General features: G+C 46.3%; 1 protein-coding gene across 16 annotated transcripts in view; it reads left to right on the top strand.

Moving 5' to 3' along the window:
• The window catches only part of LOC116952152 (teneurin-4-like), a 430,454-nt gene that overhangs the window by 117,858 nt on the left and 292,483 nt on the right, over positions 1-20,113 (top strand). For all 16 annotated transcript variants that reach the window (XM_032971246.2, XM_032971251.2, XM_032971247.2 and 13 more), the window contains one exon: positions 6,596-6,996. In XM_032971246.2, the coding sequence (XP_032827137.2) occupies positions 6,657-6,996 (340 nt within the window). In that variant the 5' untranslated portion in view covers positions 6,596-6,656. The remainder of the gene's footprint in view (positions 1-6,595; positions 6,997-20,113) is intronic.

Raw genomic sequence — 20,113 nt, 5'->3', positions numbered from 1 at the left:
CAAGCATCACGCCCGGCCGCCTTTGTCTCCCGAGCAATGCTGCATACACCTCGCTCGTAGCAACACGCGTGGTCACGGTCAGCATTGTTACGTCGCACCGCAAGTCGCGGGCCCTGCACACAACATGCGTGCAACATACGCACGTGCAACATACGCACGTGCAACATATGCACGTGCAACATACGCACGTGCAACATACGCACGTGCAACATACGCACGTGCAACATGCGCACGTGCAACATGCGCACGTGCAACATACGCACGTGCAACATACGCACGTGCGTAGACGTATCGCGCGGCTGCGGCGCGGCGCCCCCCCGCGACGCCGTGCCCCGCGTTGCCCGCGCGCCGTCGACTCCGGGACACTTGGCCCGCAGTTTCAGACGGGGGCCGCGCGGCCCCACGTCGCGGAGACCATTAAATGTTTGGAATGAAAATCGATGGGACTCGCGGCTCTCCGCGAGGCGCTCGCATTTGTGACCCCCGCGGGAGCCTCAAAGTATAATTTCATATCCAGAGTGACCGTGGTTGCAATTCGGCGTGGCTGCGGTGTGCACAGGTTGGTCCGTAATAGCTTATTGCTGCCCAACTACGCTCAGTAATGGCTGTATTTGGAGAGGTATTGCCATGAAGCTGCGTTGAAGTCCACGTGTAAGATGTTTTTTTAGGGGACAGCCTTGCAACTTGCTCGCTTGTGCCAATGCCAGTAGAAGGCCCTCCACGAGATGGAGCTCCAGAGAGTCTCTCAAGTTTGTATTTTGGCCTACCCTACCACACTGGCCAGATGTCTTGGAAGAGAGGTGGGAGCACCCACACCTTACCCCAACGCACGTGCCCCAACGATCAACTAAATGTGTTGAACCCATTTATGCTACCGGGTGGGCAGAGGTGGAGAGATTTATGACACTTTCCCTTTTTTACTGCTATGCCGGGATATGAAATCGAATTGAGAACCTCTGGTGTTGCAAGTCCAGTTTGCTAAGCATTACATCATGGCAGCTCCCCCCCCCGCACCCCTGGTATAATGTAAGATGTGAATGTATTTAATTAATGCGCATAAGCGAGCATGCTTTGAGAAAGATTGGACCACAGTTGTGCGAGGTGAGGTGCACGCCGGCCTGTGTCGCACTGTGTTGGCATCAAAACCAGCTCCGTAAGAGCAACCTGCCATTTACAATACAACACAAGTGCACTGCAGATGTATACAGCATCCACATGCGACTACATCCTGAAATGATGTACAGAAGCAGTGGGAACAATGCTTTTATAGAGAGAGGCAGTCGTAGGCAGAGGCAGAAAGAAACACCTGAATCCAGGACTTGGGCAGGGAGTTGATAGCACTTGTGTCTGGGGGAAGGGAGTTGTAGGTGTATGTATGTTGAACTTATTTCGTACCGTACGTAGCCAACCGTGCTAATCGGAGGTGCGGGAGCAGCAGAGAAGAATGAGCAACCCCTCCCACTCATCCCCAGCTTTGGATTGTGGTGTAATCCAATAGGTGTACCACTTGGGGTTTGAAAATCTTTGATGTGTACCACAGACCTGATATGACCTTAGAAACAGTGTGGTGGTGGCGGTAGACTCAATAGATTTACGATGAACATATTGTTTCAGTTGCCAGAGTGAAACCTTATGCACCTCATGATTTAATGAGAGGTAGAATGGTCGGTGTAGGGTGGAGCAGGTCATGCTTTGAACCTGGCAACCTGAGTTTGATTCCTAGCCACGGCTAACATCAGTGGCGAGTGATAGCTGAACCGACGGATTGACAGGGTCTGTAAGTGCTTTGTATATATTTTGGAATAGTTTGAAAAGTTTTAGCATGAAAGAAGCCAGAAAGTATCTCGTATTTAGTGAGTAAAAATGTATACGTAGCTTTCACAACCGATATATTGATTGGTGATTAGTTTCTTTTCAGTTATATTTTGCAGTGATAATATCATTTTAACATTTAAAACCCTCCACCGCCTGACAGAGGCAATCAAATGAAGGTTTCACGTGTGCAAACATGCAAATTGATTTTCTTTTTCAACAAACAGGGCGAATATTCAAAAGCGAGCAAAATGTTTAAAAATGTTGTACAAGATGTCCACATTTTGCCAACAACTTGATTGAATTGTCTCTGTTTGGTGGTGGAGGGTTACAGCAGACAAAACATGTACTCTTATACCTCCACGATCCAACTCTATAGTATGTAGGGTGTGCAGTAGATACTACTGACTCTTATATGTAGAGCGTGTAGGCATATACTGTACAACTGACGATATTGTATATAGGGTGTGTAGGGCATATATGCCGACAAAAGACATTTATTTTTTGGGGGGTTGGAGGTGGTCGACAATTGTTGTGAATCTGTTGGATCAACTTTTACCCCCACGTCTGGTGGGGGGGGGGGGGTCCACATTCTATAACTATTTTATTCAAGCCTTCTGAAAGGCTCTCATAATTTAGTTGATTAACAAATGGAATGCCGGGCTTTTATAATACATATTAGAATATGCATTCAGCGTATATAAGTATTCATGCTCTCAACCTTTTTCCATGCCAGAAATTTTATTTAAAATAAAAAGTCCATCTCTCTTGCATAATAATGAAAAGCAATATTTTTATAGTCCGTCAGTCTGCGGCTCTTTTCCGGAGCAATATTTCACAACAACATTTGTTTAGGCAAGCAGTCTCTGGAAAGCCCATAGGCAGCTGCAATATAAATAAATAAATACATTATTTGTATACGCAGATATATGGATTTAAAGATTTTGTGACTGCAAGGAATTCATATTCGTTGCGTCTTTCGGTAAAGTCACGTAGAAAGGTTCAAATAAAATAACAAAACACTACGACGTTTCGATCGCAACACAAGTGGTTATCATCAGGAAAAGGGGGTTAGCTTCTCAAGGCAAACTGTTTATAAAGGTTTGAAATGGGCGTAGCCCAAGCGTCAGCAGCATGGGCGGGGCAGCTGATGTTAATGTGAGGGGACTCGTAGAGGTCAACGACGGCGCTGGTGGTGTGTTTCCACCAATCAAAGGGCTGCCAGGTAATCATTGCACCTCGCTTTACACACCCCCACTCTTGAAGGTGGAGGTTGCTGCTAGAGGTGATGGTACTCGAAGAGGGCCACGACGGCACTGGTGGTGGGCTTCCACGAATAAAGGGCTATGCTAGTGGTGATGGTAGTAGTGGGCAGTGATGGTCCCGGTGGTGGGCTTCTACCAATTAAAACACAGTACGTAAAATTCGTTATCTGATCCCATCTGTGAAGGATGTGATCCCTGACATGCAATACCCCGGCGTCTATAAACTAAGCTGTGTCTGCGGCAGTAGTTACATTGGGGAAACTAAGCGACATGTCTCAGACCGTGTTCGTGAACATAAGGCAGATCTGAAACATGGTAGGACGAATACCTCGGCCGTGGCTGATCATTGTTTTAATGCGGTGGGCTGACACGAAATTGATTTCTCTAAGACGAAGATACTTTGCAAACCCACTGAATCTCAACAAAGATTCGTTCATGAAGCCATCCACATATACAGACATAGACACAATTTCAACTGAGAAGATGGATACAAACTCAGCAATCACTGGAAGGATGTGATCAACCAGTTTAAGTCATGACTGGCTCTAATGTTTCCATTTTAGACCTGGCATCCATTTAATTTAATTGGTGGAAACCCACCAACGGGACCATCACTGCCCACTACTACCATCACCACTAACAGTAGCCCTTTATTCGTGGAAGCTCACCACCAGTGCATTAGTGGCCCTCGACAAGTACCATCACCAGCAACCTCCATCATCAACAGTGTGAGTGTGTAAAGCGAGGTGCAATGATTACTTGGCAGCACTTTAATTGGTGGAAACCCACCACCAGCGTCGTCGTTGCCCTCTACGAGTACCATCACTACATTAACATTAGCTGCCCCGCCCATGCTGATGACACTTGGGCTACGCCCATTTCAAACCTTTATTAACAGTTTGCCTTTAGAGGCTAACCTCATTTTTTCTGATGATGACCGCTTGTGTTGCGATCGAAACGTCGTAGTTTTTTGTTATTTTCTTTGAACCTTTCTACGTGACTTTACCGAAAGACCCAAAGAATACAGAAATATGGACTTTTGTCTGTTTTTTATGTGATACAATGTGCTCCGTAATATCACTTTATACACTTTATAATACATTTTATCGTTTACATTGTTTTACATGACCCACCTCCTTTGATCCACTGGGCTAGATGTAGCCTTTGAGCACAATATTTATGTAAACCACAAATGATAAATTCTTACACTCATTATTCGATGTGCGCCATGAGGAGGAAATATTTATTTTGAACCAGTCACTGAATCGTGACGCGAGATGTTTTAAAACGTGTTACTTTGTGTGCACAAGAATCACTTGGAGGTAAAGGCCAGACACGACATTCCTTGTAACAAGCAGACAAAAAACCTTCTGATAAACCTTGATTAGTATCTTGCAGTTGTGTCCGTATGCTTGGAATTACATTGAGAAACAGAAGTGAAAAAACGGCAGTTTTAATTATTTCACTAATACTTGAAATAAAAGTCGGTGGGCACGGGCAGGATCCGATCACTGAAAGGGGATGCTGCTCCGATGATTAAGAATAGTGACAGAATGACAGCCAGGGAAACAAAGTGCCTCCTGAGGGGAATAGCTGACCACGGAGGAGATGGAGCGATGAGGTTGGTTCGTGGTAACAGCCGTCGGTGGATTGTTGCATCAAAATGGGTTTGTGAGATGGCAGAGGCTTGGGAACGCTTTCAATCTAGTAGTGAAATGAGCAAGGATGTTGCTGATTATGAAAACGAGCTTGTGTCAGCTAACCCGTGACCGTATGTAAGCTTAACGTGCCAACACCCTGGTAAACATTGTGTTTGCTCTCGTGTGTATCCAGAAAAAAACGCCGTATGAATCCCCATTAATTTACAGGAATTCCCATTTTTTTTATCGTTGAGCAAAAGGAAATAAAATTGCAGCGGGTGTCTTGGGGGAGACATTCAGCATCTGGCGTTATCGTAATAAAGAACAGGCATTCGAGCAAAACACGCTGGTAGCTGCAGAGGCTCCCGTCACGTGGAGTGAAACGTCGGACATTAGTTTAGTTGATTGGTTCATTCATCAACTATGCACATCGGAGAGCCGTACAGCGCAGCTGTAAAAACCTGCGCAGTGAAAGTGAAGAAGACAGTATGGGAAACTAAGTTTAGATGCTTGATGACATCTTTAACGTAAAGTTTGTGGCGCATATGCATTGGCCCTTAATCAATCATCGTGAGTTACCATTCAATACAATAAAATATCTTGCGACAGGGATACGCTTCCTGTTAATGAGAGAATACCTCTGTAAATGAAAATATTTAGGTTTCACTGCCTCAAAGCAAACGTCTGTCTCGCCAAACAATCACAAGAAGTGTCGTTGACGTGAGTGGGGGGTTCTTTTTGCTCGATCCGTTGTTAACGTTTCACTTCATTCAAACCGGGCCCTACCGAGCACAAGTCACGCAGCACATTCATGCAGTCGGTGCAGAACCCACTGCGTCTGGGAAGAGCCACCAGAGGGTGCCCAGCAGCACCAGTTCTCGATAGGCTCCTCAACTCGGCAGCGACGCTGTTGCAGCGATAATTCGACGTTGCTAAGTGCTCGGTACTCGGATAATTGTCATTTTATAATCGCTTGTGAAAGGTACGTGTGTGTGTATTCCTGTGAGCGTCTCGTCTTCGAGTTTAAATATAAACTGAATTGATCTGATTATGGTTGTCATTGTGTTGCTTTATCTCTGCTCCAGTTAAATAAAGGACATCAATCAATCAATTTGCGGTAGGAAGGATGTGGGGATATGGTGCTGTGTGTGGCATCTCTCTCTCTCTGTGCCACCACAATTCCTCCAAAATAATAACAATGGAATTCTATCATCGTCGTAATCATTGTTCACGGTCAATCTACCGCTGGATGAATGCCTCCCTTGTCTCTACCATCTTTCTTACGATCCTGCGACGTAGCGCTCCACCCGGCGCCTGCACGCGAGCTAATTCCGTCGCTCCATCTCCGCGGGCGTCCTCCGGGGTGCCGTTCCGTTCTTTGGACGCCACACCCGTTTGTTATTCTTGTCCATCGTCCAACCTGCCTTGTTCTAGTTTTCCTGCTCAAGCGCAAATGATTCTTCCCTCGCGGGTGGTTTAACGATGCCGTTGGGCAGGCGCGCGTCCTCTCCTGCACGTGTTCCCCTTCTCTGTCTGGCTCGTGTCATTCCAAAACGTGGATCGCTCCACGGGATTTTCTTTCTCGCGTCCCTTGTTCGTGATGCGTGCCGTCTGCTTATTTGCGCAATTCTTCAGTCAGCGGTGGGACACACACACACACACCACAACAACAACAATAACAAACAACCAGATTGCTCAAATATTCATCGGTCCAGCCTCAATCCTTTTAAAAGACGCGCACTGTACAAAAGCCGTGGAAAAAAAAACGTGCGTAATTTATATAAATGATGATTACCATTCACCCTCTGTTGTATTAAAAAAAAACAACCCGCAGGCTCCCTTGGCGCTCGAGCAAAGTGTGCGATGTTTCCTCCCCAGGTGCGTGCGGTGCGGCCGCGTGAGCCCTCCCGGGATCCCACGGTGACGTCCACGCGCTGCCATGGAGGTGAAGGAGCTGCGTCAGTACCACTCGCTCTCGCAGAACCGTCCGGCCAAGGAGTGCCAGTACTCGATCGGCGCACCGAGCCGCGACGACCACCACCTCCACCACCAGCAGCAGCTGCAACAGCAGCAACAGCAGCAGCTGCAACAGCAGCAGCAGCAGCGCGCCGTGCAGCAGCAGCAGCAGAGTTCGTGCGGCGAAGAGTGTCTGGGTCACCCGGGCGCCCGCGCTCGTCACCCCTACCCCCCCGCGGGGGACTCGCTTTACGAAGCCGAGGCGGCGGGCCTGGCGGGGTATGGGCTCGCCTCCAGGGACCCCAACAAGTACGCCCGGCAAGGTGAGAGCCGCTCTCGTGTTACCGTGCTGACGCCGACGCAGATGCGCGTTCAGCTGCCGCCGCGACCCCGCCCGCCCGCCCGCGCTCTGACAGATGAGCTTCTCTCAGCCTTGCCGTTAACCCTCGAGTCCTCCCCCCGCCCCCTTCCCCCACCGCCCCCAGCCCCCCGAATAATGAATTTGACGTCTTTTAACGTTGCGCCGCAGGCAATGATGTTTGGGGGTGGGTGAATTTTAAAGGGTTGGCCTCTGCGGGAGGGTTTGTTCAGGTGGCCCCACGTGGTGCAAGGTGTGTTGCTGTGCTCATTTAGCGGTGGTGTAGCGGTCAGCGCGCTGCGCTACGAACCCGGCGACCCGAGTTCGACTCCCGCTCACGGCCAACACCAGAATGACGATCGTCTCCCCTGGGTTGACGCAGCCTCAAATGAGTACCTGGTGCGGTCTGTAAACATCGCCGCTGGGGAGACAAAGGCGGCCGGGCGTTGTGTGGGCCACTCAACCCCACGTGTGCCGTTTCCGGCCTGCATAGGTGCTCGCTAACAGCACTTGCCCCAACAGTCTGTTGAAGGCTTTAGGGGGATCTTTGTTTTTTTTTTGCTTTAGCAGTGGATCTCTGGGAAGGTGCGTGCAATTAATCATGTTACCCGTAAACATTATCTCCTTTTTTGAATTCAAGGAATTGTTGATGAGAGCGTTAACCCTTGTGTTGAGGTCAGGCCCCAATGTCCCCCACTCGCCCTTTCCCCTCCCTCTGCCCTCCTCTTTGTGGTGGCGTTTCCCAGCTTAGCTTCAGTCTCTGCATCCATTCAGAGCCTTTAGAATGATTCATTGTCAATTGGGATAATTTAAATAACAAAATGTCCTTTTTTGTTGCAACAGTGCACACATTGTTACTTTATTTTTGGGGCTTTTTTGTAATGCTTAGAATTAAAGCCACATACGTGCATTTAGACATTTTGGGGATAATTTGTTTATATATTTTCTTTATATTTGATTGAACGATTAAGGATAATGCCATTGTTCAGTGGATGAAAGACCATTTGTAACTTTCTACAGAAAAGCATCTCAATTATTTTTCAACCAAATTACGAATGTGCTGTTATTTCTTTTTTTATTTCATCAACACAAAAAAATGACACTGCTGTTTCAGTTGAGAGCCCCTCTGCAATTTGCTCCTGCAGAGAAGCTCTGTTAGGTTACAAATCAACTCTGAATTATAATTATTTCCCCATTTAGTCGACCACCAGATGTATCCACCCACTCAGTTTTAAATCGTAAAGAGGACCACATGTGCACGCGTGAGTGTTGTTAAAGAATCCCGTTCTTAAGTGTTCATTGCAGACCGGAAGCCATCAGTCAGGTGTGCGTGCGTATGCATCTCAACGCCGTGGGGAGCCTTTGCGCAGTGGTTGGCATGCCGAGCTACGAACCCAGTGGCACGAGTTCGATTCCCGCTCACGACCAACACCGGTGATGGTTATCTGCTGAACCGGTCCTGGGGGATCTCCCCTAGGTCGACTCAGCCTCAAATGAATACCCGATGTGGTGGGTAAAACATCGCCACTAGTGAGTGGCGATTTGGTGCTGGTCACGCACTCTCTCGTGTGCCAGGCCGGCCTTCATAGGTGCTCGCTAACATAACCTTTCCCGTACAGGCTGTTAGGGTTATACCTGGGGTGTGGGGGGGGGGTGGAATCTTTGTCTTTGGTCTTAATGCCACACCGCCCACGTGTAAGCTTCGCAGAGCGTCTTTAAAGCCGCTCGACTACAGCACGGACCGAGCAGAGTGTTTGACTCACTTGTGCAAGGCGATCCCCAGGAATGGTTTTACTGCTTCTCAGCTCGTGATGGAGTTGCGAAGGGGCTTTGCAGAAAAATTTATGGACGAGCAATCTGGGCGTCCTCTGCATTTTGCTTGCCAGTGCTGACTTCCGCTTTCAATGGAAAGCTCCAGCTTACCACCTGCCCGTCCGCTTTGCTTTTACGGGGTAAAAAAATATACCACGTGCAACATTAAAGACATCGCGTCAACAGCTAGGGCGAAAGGTGCCAGGGCAGATCCTGGAGATGGCTTCGGGGTGGGAATCATTCAGCAGTGGATTGATCATGGCTGCTGCTACCGATGATGATAATGACTGCCTTGCGGTGCAAACACAAAGATTCCGCATGGAGCCATACACACTGTCTAAGCGGCGGTTCTTAACCTGGGCTGCACGCACGCCCTGTGGATGCGAGATGCCCTTTCTGGAGATGCGACGCCATATCAGCTACTCACTTTCAAGGCTGAGTTGACCTAGGGGAGACCCAGAACAAGTTGTGATGCCACCCGTGGTGACCAGGAATTGAACTTGGATTCCACTGCTCCGCATAACGGACGAAAGATGCCCTCCCCTTATACAGCCATATGAATTCACGTAGGACACACTGCCCGTTGGCCCATTGCCAAACAAATCGAACGAGACAAACACCTACGTTCACGTCACAGCAACTTGTCACCAAGACGCGTCTCTTTGTTACGAGAATAGATTGGAGCATAATCCGGCGATTAATTCAAGCCGCAGATAAGACGGGACGGTGATCTACTCGTTTGATGAGCATAGCGGTCCTCAGAACCCACAAGGGGAACGGGACAGACAGCTCAACATCGCCACCGAATGTTCGTGCTCTCAGATGTGGCGCGTTCCCATGCGACACCCCCCCCCCACCCCCCCCCCCCCCCCCCAGAGTGGGGTTGAGAGTTTTAACGCTCCCGCACTGCCGTCATTGCAAATAGACAGTCCTTCTTTGGTTCTTTCGGTAAAGTCACGTAGAATGAGAATAAAATAATAAATTGATAAAATAAAATTACACAATAAGATTCTCACGACGTTTCGGCCACAACACAAGCGACCTTCATCAGGTGAAGGGACGAGACTGTCTGGTAGGACAGCGCTGGAGTGAAAGAGCCGCGTTCAGATCACCTGATGAAGGCCGCTTGTGTTGTGGCCGAAACGTCGTGAGAATATTATTGTGTTATTTTATTTTATCAATTTATTATTTTATTCTCATTCTACGTGACTTTACCGAAAGAACCAAAGAAGATGAATCATTGCAGTCACGAAAGCTTTAAATCGAAATTTAGACAGTCCTTGATGAGTTTTTTCGCAGTTGAAGGGTTAACACAATTTAGATCTGCTCTCTTGATGCCGTAGCTCGCATAATGAAGACTACTGCTCACCAGTCGGAACCAGGTATTGTTTTTTACTTTCTCTTGGCCAATTACACTGTTGTGACTAACTATTACCCATTGCAAAATAATAGCTCCCTGTTTATAAATGTATTGTTTATCTGGAAAGCGTTATCCCCACAATATCCATTTTGTACTATTTTATCATTGTGTGTGATTTGATCGAGCTCCACTATGTCAATATGCAGGGGGTCTCCATACAGATTTCAGCCTTTATTAAAGAATTATAATTAGCCGTTTTGAGCTGGGTTCATAAAACTGTACAAGACAAAGATCCTCCGTATAGCCTTTAACAGGCTGTTGGGGCAAGTGCTGTTAACGAGCACCTATGATGCCCGGAACGGTACACGAGGGGGTGGGTGGCCAGCTCCACGCCCGACCGCCTTTGTCTCCCCAGCGGCGATGCTAAGACACCGCACCAGGTACTCATTTGAGACTGAGTCGACCTAGAGGAGGCCCAGGACCGGTTGAGATAATCATCACTGGTGTTGGCCGTGAGTGGGAATCGAGCTCGCTAGCTCCGTGTGGCGGCCAGGGCGTTGGCGTTGCCACGTGATAGTCGCAGACTGTGGCCTCCGTGAGGTGCTTCTGTTACTTTGCCGGCGAAGGTCACCTGAGATGTTTTTTTCCATCGTAAAAACAAAAATTTGAGCGTATATTAAAAAAAAATGTGGTGCCCCACAATATTTTGATGGCGCAGTTCAAACTGACGTCGAATTATTTCGCGGAGGACACCCTGCATGTATGGCCAACGTCTTTAGTTATTTTTTTTACCATTTGCTTAGAAGCTGCACACAATTATTGTGTACATATTGCAGGGCTGCGAGCCCGGCACCCTGAGTTCGATTCCCGCTCGCGGCCAACACCGGCGACGATTATCTGAACCGGTTCTGGGCCTCCCCTGAGTCGACTCAGCCTCAAATGAGTACCTGGTGCGGTGTGTAAACATCGCCACTAGGGAGACAAACGCGACCGGGCATGGTGTTGGCCACCCACCCCCTGTAGTGCCGTGCCGGCCTTCATATGTGCTCGCGAACAGCGCTTGCCCCAACAGTCTGTTCAGGCTATACGGGGGATCTTTGTCTTTGTTGTGTTTATTCAATTGTTTATTAACCCGGATTGCTGCTCCTGGCCACCAACAGCAGTGACTAATATCTGAACTGGTCATGGACCTCTCCTTAAGTCAACTCAGCCTCAAATGAGTACCTGGTGTGGTGTGTGAACATTGCCACAAGGGAGACAAGAGTAGCAGTGTGTGGTGCTGGCAACCCACCCCCTCGTGTGCCATGCCAGCAGGGGCGGAGCCACAGGGGGGGCTGGGGGGGGGGGGCTCAGCCCCTCCTCAAATTTTGGGAAAGTCGTAATCGGGATAACCGGATATCCGGCTGCTGCAAAATTCTGCAGGCTGCCACCTCGTGCTGCCCTGCAGGCTGTCACCTTGTGCTGCCACCTTGTGCTGCCCTGCAGGCTGCTTGAGCGGCAGCCTTTCGAACTTATCGAACTTATTAGCCACATCAGCGGCTCCGACCTATTAATAAACTCCGCGTTCAAATCCAATAAAAATGTTTTTTTATAAATTTGTGGCGCCCATTGGAAAACATACACTGGACATCTCAGAATATTGAAGTCAGCCCCCCCAAAGTCAAAATCCTGGCTCCGCCCCTGCATGCCAGTCCTTCATAGGTGCTGGCTTAACAGCACTTTCCCCAACAGTCTGCTAAGGCTATGCAGGGGAGCTTTATTTGCTTTTTCAATAATTTACTTCTGAATAATCACCTCTACTGCCTCCTTAGCTGTAGTTTGTTGAATGTGATAACGTTCATTGCAGACAACTACACACCAATGCATTCATTTGGCGAATCAATATATCTGTCCTAAGCCAGGTTCTTATGGGGGTATTTATATATATATGATATCAAGATCCATTCGAATGTTTCATTTAGAAAGGAATCCATCCGGATTACTAGATTTACGTTTATGGCTGTGTTCATCTCGAGATTACAATGTGCTTAAACATACAGATTGAATGAAGTTCCAGGGCATTCTTCATCGGAATCTGTCGGAAGAGAGCGCCTCTTACCCGGAGCTCTGCGCAGAGAATTGAGACCGCTGAGTGTGTAGCCAGTCTCACATACGAGCCACAGAGCAGTGGCAGGGCATCATGCGTTTCCCCTAATCGTTTGTCAGTATCATACATTGTGATACTATATCATTCCCATAGTGGAGCTACATAGTCTACAGTGCCGCACAATATGTTGTACCCACGGCTATGCCCCCCCCCCCCACCGCTCACCTTCTCTAATCTGTGTGGACCAACACGGTGAAAAAAGTCAAATAACCACCACAAGCTGTCACGGCGTGTGTGGAGGCTCTCATCCAGCAGTAGATTGGTACACGCAGTATAGCACTCACATATCTCAGCACACAGAACCTGTATCACCGTGTATATTTTCGCCGTTGTGCTACTCAGTTCTACCGATGTGCTTGCAAAGTGTTGGGAGCAAAACATCGGACATTGCGTCGAAAAACACCATCACAAACGCGCAAGCACAACCGAGAACCAAATGTAGGTACCGTGTTAAAATTCTATCGCTTACAACAAAAACATTTTTAGGCTACACATGTGCTCCTTTTGCTTTTGCTACCTCCAGAACTGTTTAAGTAAAAATAGATATTAATGATTTACAATAAAAAAAACATTACTTTACCCATCGATTGTGGCGATCGATATCTCGTCGTGTTGAGGTTTGACGTCAAAAAAATGATGCACTGCATTGAATTGATATTCCATTAGTCCCAAAAAGTTTTCAAAGTAGTTTAAAATGCATTGAGTAAAATGTGTTGGAGATGACTAGATTCAAGTTCCAGCAACAATTAGAAATTGGTTAAGCTCCAAAGAAGATGGTCTGTAGATTGGTATGGTGCTAAATTGCTAATCTACACTTCTTGAAATTATTTTTGGATTCTACCCAGAATTTTAGGAATTTCGAAATGGAATGTTGAACCTAATTCCCAAATTCCCCAAAGTAATTTTTCTAAAAGAAATTCAGAACCGTTTTAAAAGCTTTTTTGTAAGCGAGTGCATAAGTCATATATATCTCAAATTTTAAAAGGCTTAGAAATTATGATGAAGGTTTTACATGACAAGCTGACACAAGATTTGCGCATGCTGGAAGGGTCGTGATCCTTTTTTCAATCCGAGTAGCGCTATTATTTTAAATTGCATTAATCTTTGTATGCCTTAATGTCATCATTAATGAGCAAACATTCAACACATTCTCTACAGTGTTTTGACTGTTTGTGTAGAATATTGCAAAGGGTCAGAGTTCAGAAGACTGTTCTTTTTTCTGCTTTAATTATGCAAAAAACAGGCGGTTTGCTCTTCGCTTTTTATTTTTCCTAAGCGTGTGAGATTCATCATTAAAGTGGTTAAAAAAATGTGCGCATGTGCATGTTTTTTTTGTGTTGCTGTTTTCGCAACGCCCCTTTTACTTTGCAAGTATTTCATTGGCCGTGGTGGCGATGGTAGCGCTCGTGCCAGTTGCACACGTGCGGTAGCAGCACGGTCGAGAGGCCTTGACGGGATGATGGAGCTCGGATAGCGGCTCTGCCAGGCTGAGCATCGGCGGCACTTTCGCCAATGTGGCCGGTTTTCCCGAGGGGTGGGTTTCTAAAGGCGGCGCGGCGTTGTACCGCATATGGGTTCACATTTTGATCATCTCTACATGCGCTATCATGGCTTCCTGTGACAGCCAGACAGATGGCCAACACTCTCTTCTGTTCTCCTTTCAAGTTTCAAGTGTATTTTGTTTAACCACGTGAGAACTCAAGAGACCAGCTTCAGTCTCGATTGCAAGAATGACCTGGGGCATTAGTCTGCTAGTAGGAGGCAATTGTCGCTATGCATTATTGTATGATCGTATTTTGGAAAGCATAATCCTATTTGGAAAGTGTTAAAAAATTACTTTTCATTTTATGAATTGTTAATTAATGTTGTGCTGCGTATAAATTGTGGCAACAAGTGGTTTATGAGATGGGGAGGTCTGGAAAGGATATGTTCTGTCTCTATGCTGGTTTGAATTTAAATGCATTCCTTGTTAAGTGTATTATTAAGGATAGAAGGTCGACTTGCAGGTGGCGTAGACTTCCATTGGGTTCTAATATATTTGATTATCCCTAACCAATGTTCAACCACTCGAGTGTCTTCAGCCATGTATTGATAACGGCTCTGTGGTGTATGTTTGGTGTGGGGGGGGATAGAGAGGAGCGGAGTAAAATGAGAATAAATGACCTTAACCTCATGCAAGCAGAAAACACGAGTAAGCTTCCAGTGATCTTCAAGTACAGTTTTAAAAGTGTTCTATTAAGGCACTGAACCTGAACCGGTGAGACCACAGGTTTAATTTTTTTTCCTAATTTTATTTTACCAGGTAATGCCCACCGAGCTATATAGCTCTTTTTAGAAGTGACCTGGCCACAAATGATAGCCCAATGAAGCGGCTTATCCATGGGTACATTTATAGCAGCCAAATACTCTAAATATTATTGGGGTTTTTCGATGAAGGCACGTAGATAGAAACATAATAAAAAATAAAATAAAATACTCTAAATGCACGTTGATTTTAAATGTGGAGGGAAAAACCGGAGGAGCTGTAGAAAGATCTATGCAAACACAGGGAGAACGAGAGACATGCAAACTCCACATATGCTGCAGGTTTCAGGGTTGGACTCGAACCCACGACCCCTGTATACCAGGTGAGGTAGTTAACATATTGCAACCGTGGTGTTTGAATCTGGGCAGCCATCCATCGTCAATTTTTATTCTCAAGTGTAGCAAGTTGCTGGTCACAGTCCAGTCTTACAAAAAAAGAAAATTACGTAAAATAAGATTGTGATTTTTTTGTTATTAAAAATATATATTGGTGCGCCATTTGACAATCTCATAGCAGAAAGTGTGGGAAAGTGCGACCCCTACTGTTGAAATGCGAAAAATGCCACTTTACGCATTTTCCAGGGGGAAAGTCTGGCGAAAAACTACGCTGGACGCCATTGTCCTAAACAAGTGGTGCACCGCTCGGCGAGATTTCCAAATTGATTTACCCCTCCATGCTCCAAAGCAACCTCGTTTTACAAAACCAAACTTTGCTGGACGCCTAACCTTCCGTTAATGCAATGCCCTGCTCTCCGGGAGCATTAACGCAACCAGCAAGCTCCGTTTGAAGTTCATTCCCCGTACACTGGTAGCGCCCACTCCACTTTGAATAAAACATTGCTGTGGATCCGGTCGCGGCCTGTACATTTTTCACAATGTACATTGTTTACGTTGTGCCATAAGAACAACAAAAAAAACCTAATCCTGTGCGTAGAAACGATGTGGCGCCGTTAAACGCACGGGGCGTGATGCATTGCACCGGAAAGCACACTTGCCGCTAATTCTATAAACATGTCTCAGGAATTAATGGATATTGCACGCTACTGGAGGCTGTGGGCATTGGGGTTTGCGAACCTGCAAATTGAAGAGTAGGAAGAAACAAAGCGTTCGAAAAGATACCTTCGAAATTTCCTTGGTGCACGTTAATGGAACGTGTTGCACACAGATTGCCATAAGTCCACCAGCCTACACACAGAAAACACCTTCTGCACAAAGCTTCAGCGAAGTGTCCTTTATTTGCACTGTTGCTGTTGTTTATTTTGATTGCTACGGTGACGAGATGTTGACTACCTCGCCTGGCATGCAGAAGGTCGTGGGTTCGATCCCAACCCTGACGCCTGCTGTATATTTGGAGATTGCATGTGTTCCGGGTCATCTGTTTTTTCCTCCTCACTTAGAAACATGTGTTTAGAGTATTTGGCTACTATATATTTCCACACGATAAGCCACTTCGTTGAGCCGTCATTTGTGGCCCGGTCGTTTCTGAAAAATAGCTAAATATCTCAGTGGGCCTCACCTGATAAAAAAAAAATTGCTTACAGTTTATTTACCTGTGTTAATTATGCATGCATGTTACATGGGCTTGGGCTGGATGCTCGAAGCGATGCCCGCCTGTGGTCAAGAATAATGATATAGCAAGAGCCAAGGAATTGAATGCGTTTGAGAGTAGGTAAGCTGAGGAGATGGTGCTGGATGGATTGCTGCATCGCAGGATTGTGAGAGATGGTGACCACTTGGGCAGGCTTTCATCCAGCAGTGGATTTAACATGGCTGACAACGATGATGATGATGAATTCGACAGATTGAGCCAAATTATACGGACTGATGAGAGAGCTATTGTGCATTAGAGATAAGTTAATTGAAGGCCAACAAATGTGGGTTTATGCTGAGCAGACATTAAATCCTATCCGTTATGAAGTTGTCATCAATAAATATTGTCACGTACGTTAATTAGGCGTAAAAATTCCTGTCACACGTTATTTTAATATTTATTTATATTATCGGTTTGTAAAAAAAACAGACACACACATATACACAATCTGTTCTTGTAACATTTGCTGAAACATTCTGCTCACAGGGATAATGTGTTTGGTCTACCAACCCATCCACGTGTCAAATCCTGTCCGTGTCAGCACAATTAAGAGCTTGGGTTACACACTTAAGTGTGCAATACATTAGAAACAGCTTAGCAGTGGTCAGTTCTGGTCGGAACATTTCTGACAAACGACTCTCTGCGTTGTTCACATAACCATTAAGGGACATTGATTTGGACATACAAAACTCTTTTATCCGTGTTAGCTTACATCAAAAGTGGCCACGTTTCTCATTATCCATTCGACCCATGGCGGCCAATTCTGCTCGTTCGAATTCGGGCCTCGATGTCACAGCTGACAAGTACTCATGAAGCGCCTGGTCTTCCAGTTGTGAAGAAAGAAAGAAAACGGGGCCGTTTTTTTTAAAAATGGCTTTCTGTCATATGTTCGTTAGCGCTCATGATCATTCAATACTAGTTTACAACCCCGCTGAGTGCTGCCCCACCCCCATCTACGGCCATCGTCTCGGATCGCCAGGGGCAGGCGTTGGGGGGCTGCTGCAGCCGGTGCTGTCGTGTGGCACATGGTCCTCGTGTCAATTGAGACTGGGCCCTCGACCACCCATCCCCATGCTGTCACTTCAGATGCACGCTAACAATTCTGAATGTTCTATGTTGGCACCGATCGCCCCCCGATCCCCCCCGATCCCCCCCCCCCCCACTTTTCTCCTCCGAGTTCCGTTTCAGCTGTGCAAACAGCGACGGTTTCTGTAAGAAATGTTACACGTGCGGTAAACTGCTCGCTCCACTTACTGTCAAAGCACAATCATTTTTTTTTCCACGTGAAACCTGTTCCGAGTAATCGCTCAAACTTTTCGGAATAAATTATTTCTGGCACAAACGAAATGGATCCTTTTCCACCGCGAGGCCGAGGAGGATTTCGCTGTCCGCACATCTGCCGCCCAATTTTACCCGTGTTTTGATTTGGCGTTACATTATTATTTTTGGCTTGGCCTTGCTTGGCACAGTGTGTACAGTTTGTACGATTAACCATTATAATTAAATGCAAAGTGGCGACCGTTGTGTGACAACTTGTCTGCCAAATGAGCGTAGTCATTTGGCCATTCCGAACAGCGGTTCCGCTGCTGATCGACATGCCGTGCTTTGCCAGGCCAATTAGAGAAATTACATCTGTGGTGTGCTGACCAAGGTTGTGAGTAGATTGACATGATAATGATACAAAAATCTGGTATCGCCAGAAACAACTGGCCCATGCCAGAGTTTTAATATGAAATAAAAAATCGTAGTAATTTTGAACCTGCCTTATTCAGACCTGTGCGTCTTTAACACGCACCAACCAATAGACTTACAGAGAGCCACTTTCTCAACGTGATTTAATATATGTTTTAAAAAAAAAACTTCTACAGCATTCCAGTCCAAGAAAAGCTTCTTTCAAAGAATGTGGCTTTTTTCAATTAAATATTGTGCTTTAAAAGACTTGGCATGTTTTATACAAAGCGTCTAAGAATTCTCAGCAAATGTCTTATAAGGCTTTACCCAATATTGACATGCAAGCATGTTTTTTTTGTCAAAAATACAATTTGCTAAAATTATTTTTAAAAATAGCAACCAACCACCACCAGCGCACTTGTTTTGCAGGGTGTTTCAATCTTACTGGGTCCCAGTGTGAGAGCTTGAAGGGCAAGGAGCAAGTGGACTATCAGTGAGCACCTGAAATGGAAAGTGAACATATATATGAAAGCGGATTCTCTTTTGTTTTGTTCTGAGGGAAACGTGCCGACTACATGCCAACCAAAACACGGCACTGAAATTGATCTCCTTTGGCACGGGACTGTGCAAACTTGCAAGAAAGAAGAGATGCGTGTGTCGACAAATCTCTCCCCCCCCCCCCCGCCTTTCCCAAGGTATGCACAGATAGTTTATGCTGTGGTAGCAGTTTGAAGCTGCACAAGACCATGGTGGCATGTGCCGACTTCACAAGCTGTAGCAGAGCAAACATAAGTTACCATCGTGGGATAAGTGATGAAGATATGTTAAACTATTGGGAAATGTCTAAACAAAATTTGCTTTAGACTTTTATTAAGCGGCATGTGCTTTATGGCCACCAATCTCAGCGCTATACAGGCCCAAAAATAGCTTCCAAGATCCGATTAAATGTTGATGCTTTCTGAGTGACTCGTGCACCTATCTAGCACAGTTGATATGAAGGTTATCTGGCCAGGCGGCTCGGAGTTGGAGTGAGCGGCTCGCAATCTGAAGGTTAAGAGTTCAACTCCCGGTTTGCGGGGTCAGGGGGAGGTGACTCAGCCCATCGTTCATCCGGGGTTTAATGAAATAAGTATCCATCTGTGTGGGAAGTCAACATTAGTATTCCTGTGGACAAACTCGACCCCCACCGTAGGAATGTGGAAATTCCACCACCTGGCTCGGGCCTAGCAGATGAGGGACCACCTTAGAGCTTAATTGAGCAGGAAATCACTCCGGTGGGGTTTCTTTGCTATATAAAGTTTGAATTGGTGATATACAAAGGAGAACAAACCTAAATCTCCTCGCTGCGTGTGACAGCACGAGGCAAATGTTGCTGGCAGCAATGCCTCGATTGCGGCGCCCTTGAAAGTTTTTGATATCGGCGAAGAATCAAGATTCTCGCAAGGCAAAACCCCCAGTTATTATTGTCCCCAAGGTGAACCTCACTTTCGCCTTGTGTTTGTCCACCCTCGGTGAAAAGACGAACCCTTTGAGATGAAACAAAAAGAAAAGCCAGATGTCTGCACGTTTGATTTTGGCTTTGCCATTGTTTGCAGCGTGCGCAGTCTGTGCTTTAAAAAAAAAACTGCAGTAAAACGATTTAACGCCAAAAGCAAATATCAAAACGGAACAACAAATCATTTCCCCTGCTCGTGTTATTCTTGTAAACAAAAAAATAGCAACAAACAATCATTAGACAAAAAAATGAATAAATGTTATCCATATAAAGGAGCCTCCACTTTAAAGCGGTCAAATAAAGGGTATTTGGCCAACTCCTCCACCCTATCACACAACGACCAGGTGATCGACAAACTCTGGTGTACCCATTCAAACTTATGGCTGAACAGAGGTACAGTAGGTGGGTTAAAAGAAAAAAATGGTTTTGAACCACCGTGCCGGGTGATTGAACCGGCTATGTGTTTTCTTTTCAAGTCCAGAGTCTTAACCATTGGCACCATTGCAGCGTCGTCACTATCCCTGCACTGCACAACCAAACATCGTGATACTCATTCGTGTCACAGCGCTGCATGGTCAGTTAGCGTTCCATTTACGTTTGTAAGTTGAACTTCCTTCAGACCGCACGTAGCCAACGCTGCTGAACGGAGGTGCAGGGGAAGGGCAACAAACTAAACACAAACAGTGGTTTGAAAGAAATGTGT

This window comes from Petromyzon marinus, chromosome 45 (assembly GCF_048934315.1).
Source record: "Petromyzon marinus isolate PM22_M1 ecotype Great Lakes invasive population chromosome 45, UKy_Petmar_22M1.pri1.0, whole genome shotgun sequence".
In the NCBI taxonomy this organism is placed as follows: Eukaryota; Metazoa; Chordata; class Hyperoartia; order Petromyzontiformes; family Petromyzontidae; genus Petromyzon; species Petromyzon marinus.
This window is presented reverse-complemented; position numbering and strand designations above follow the sequence as displayed.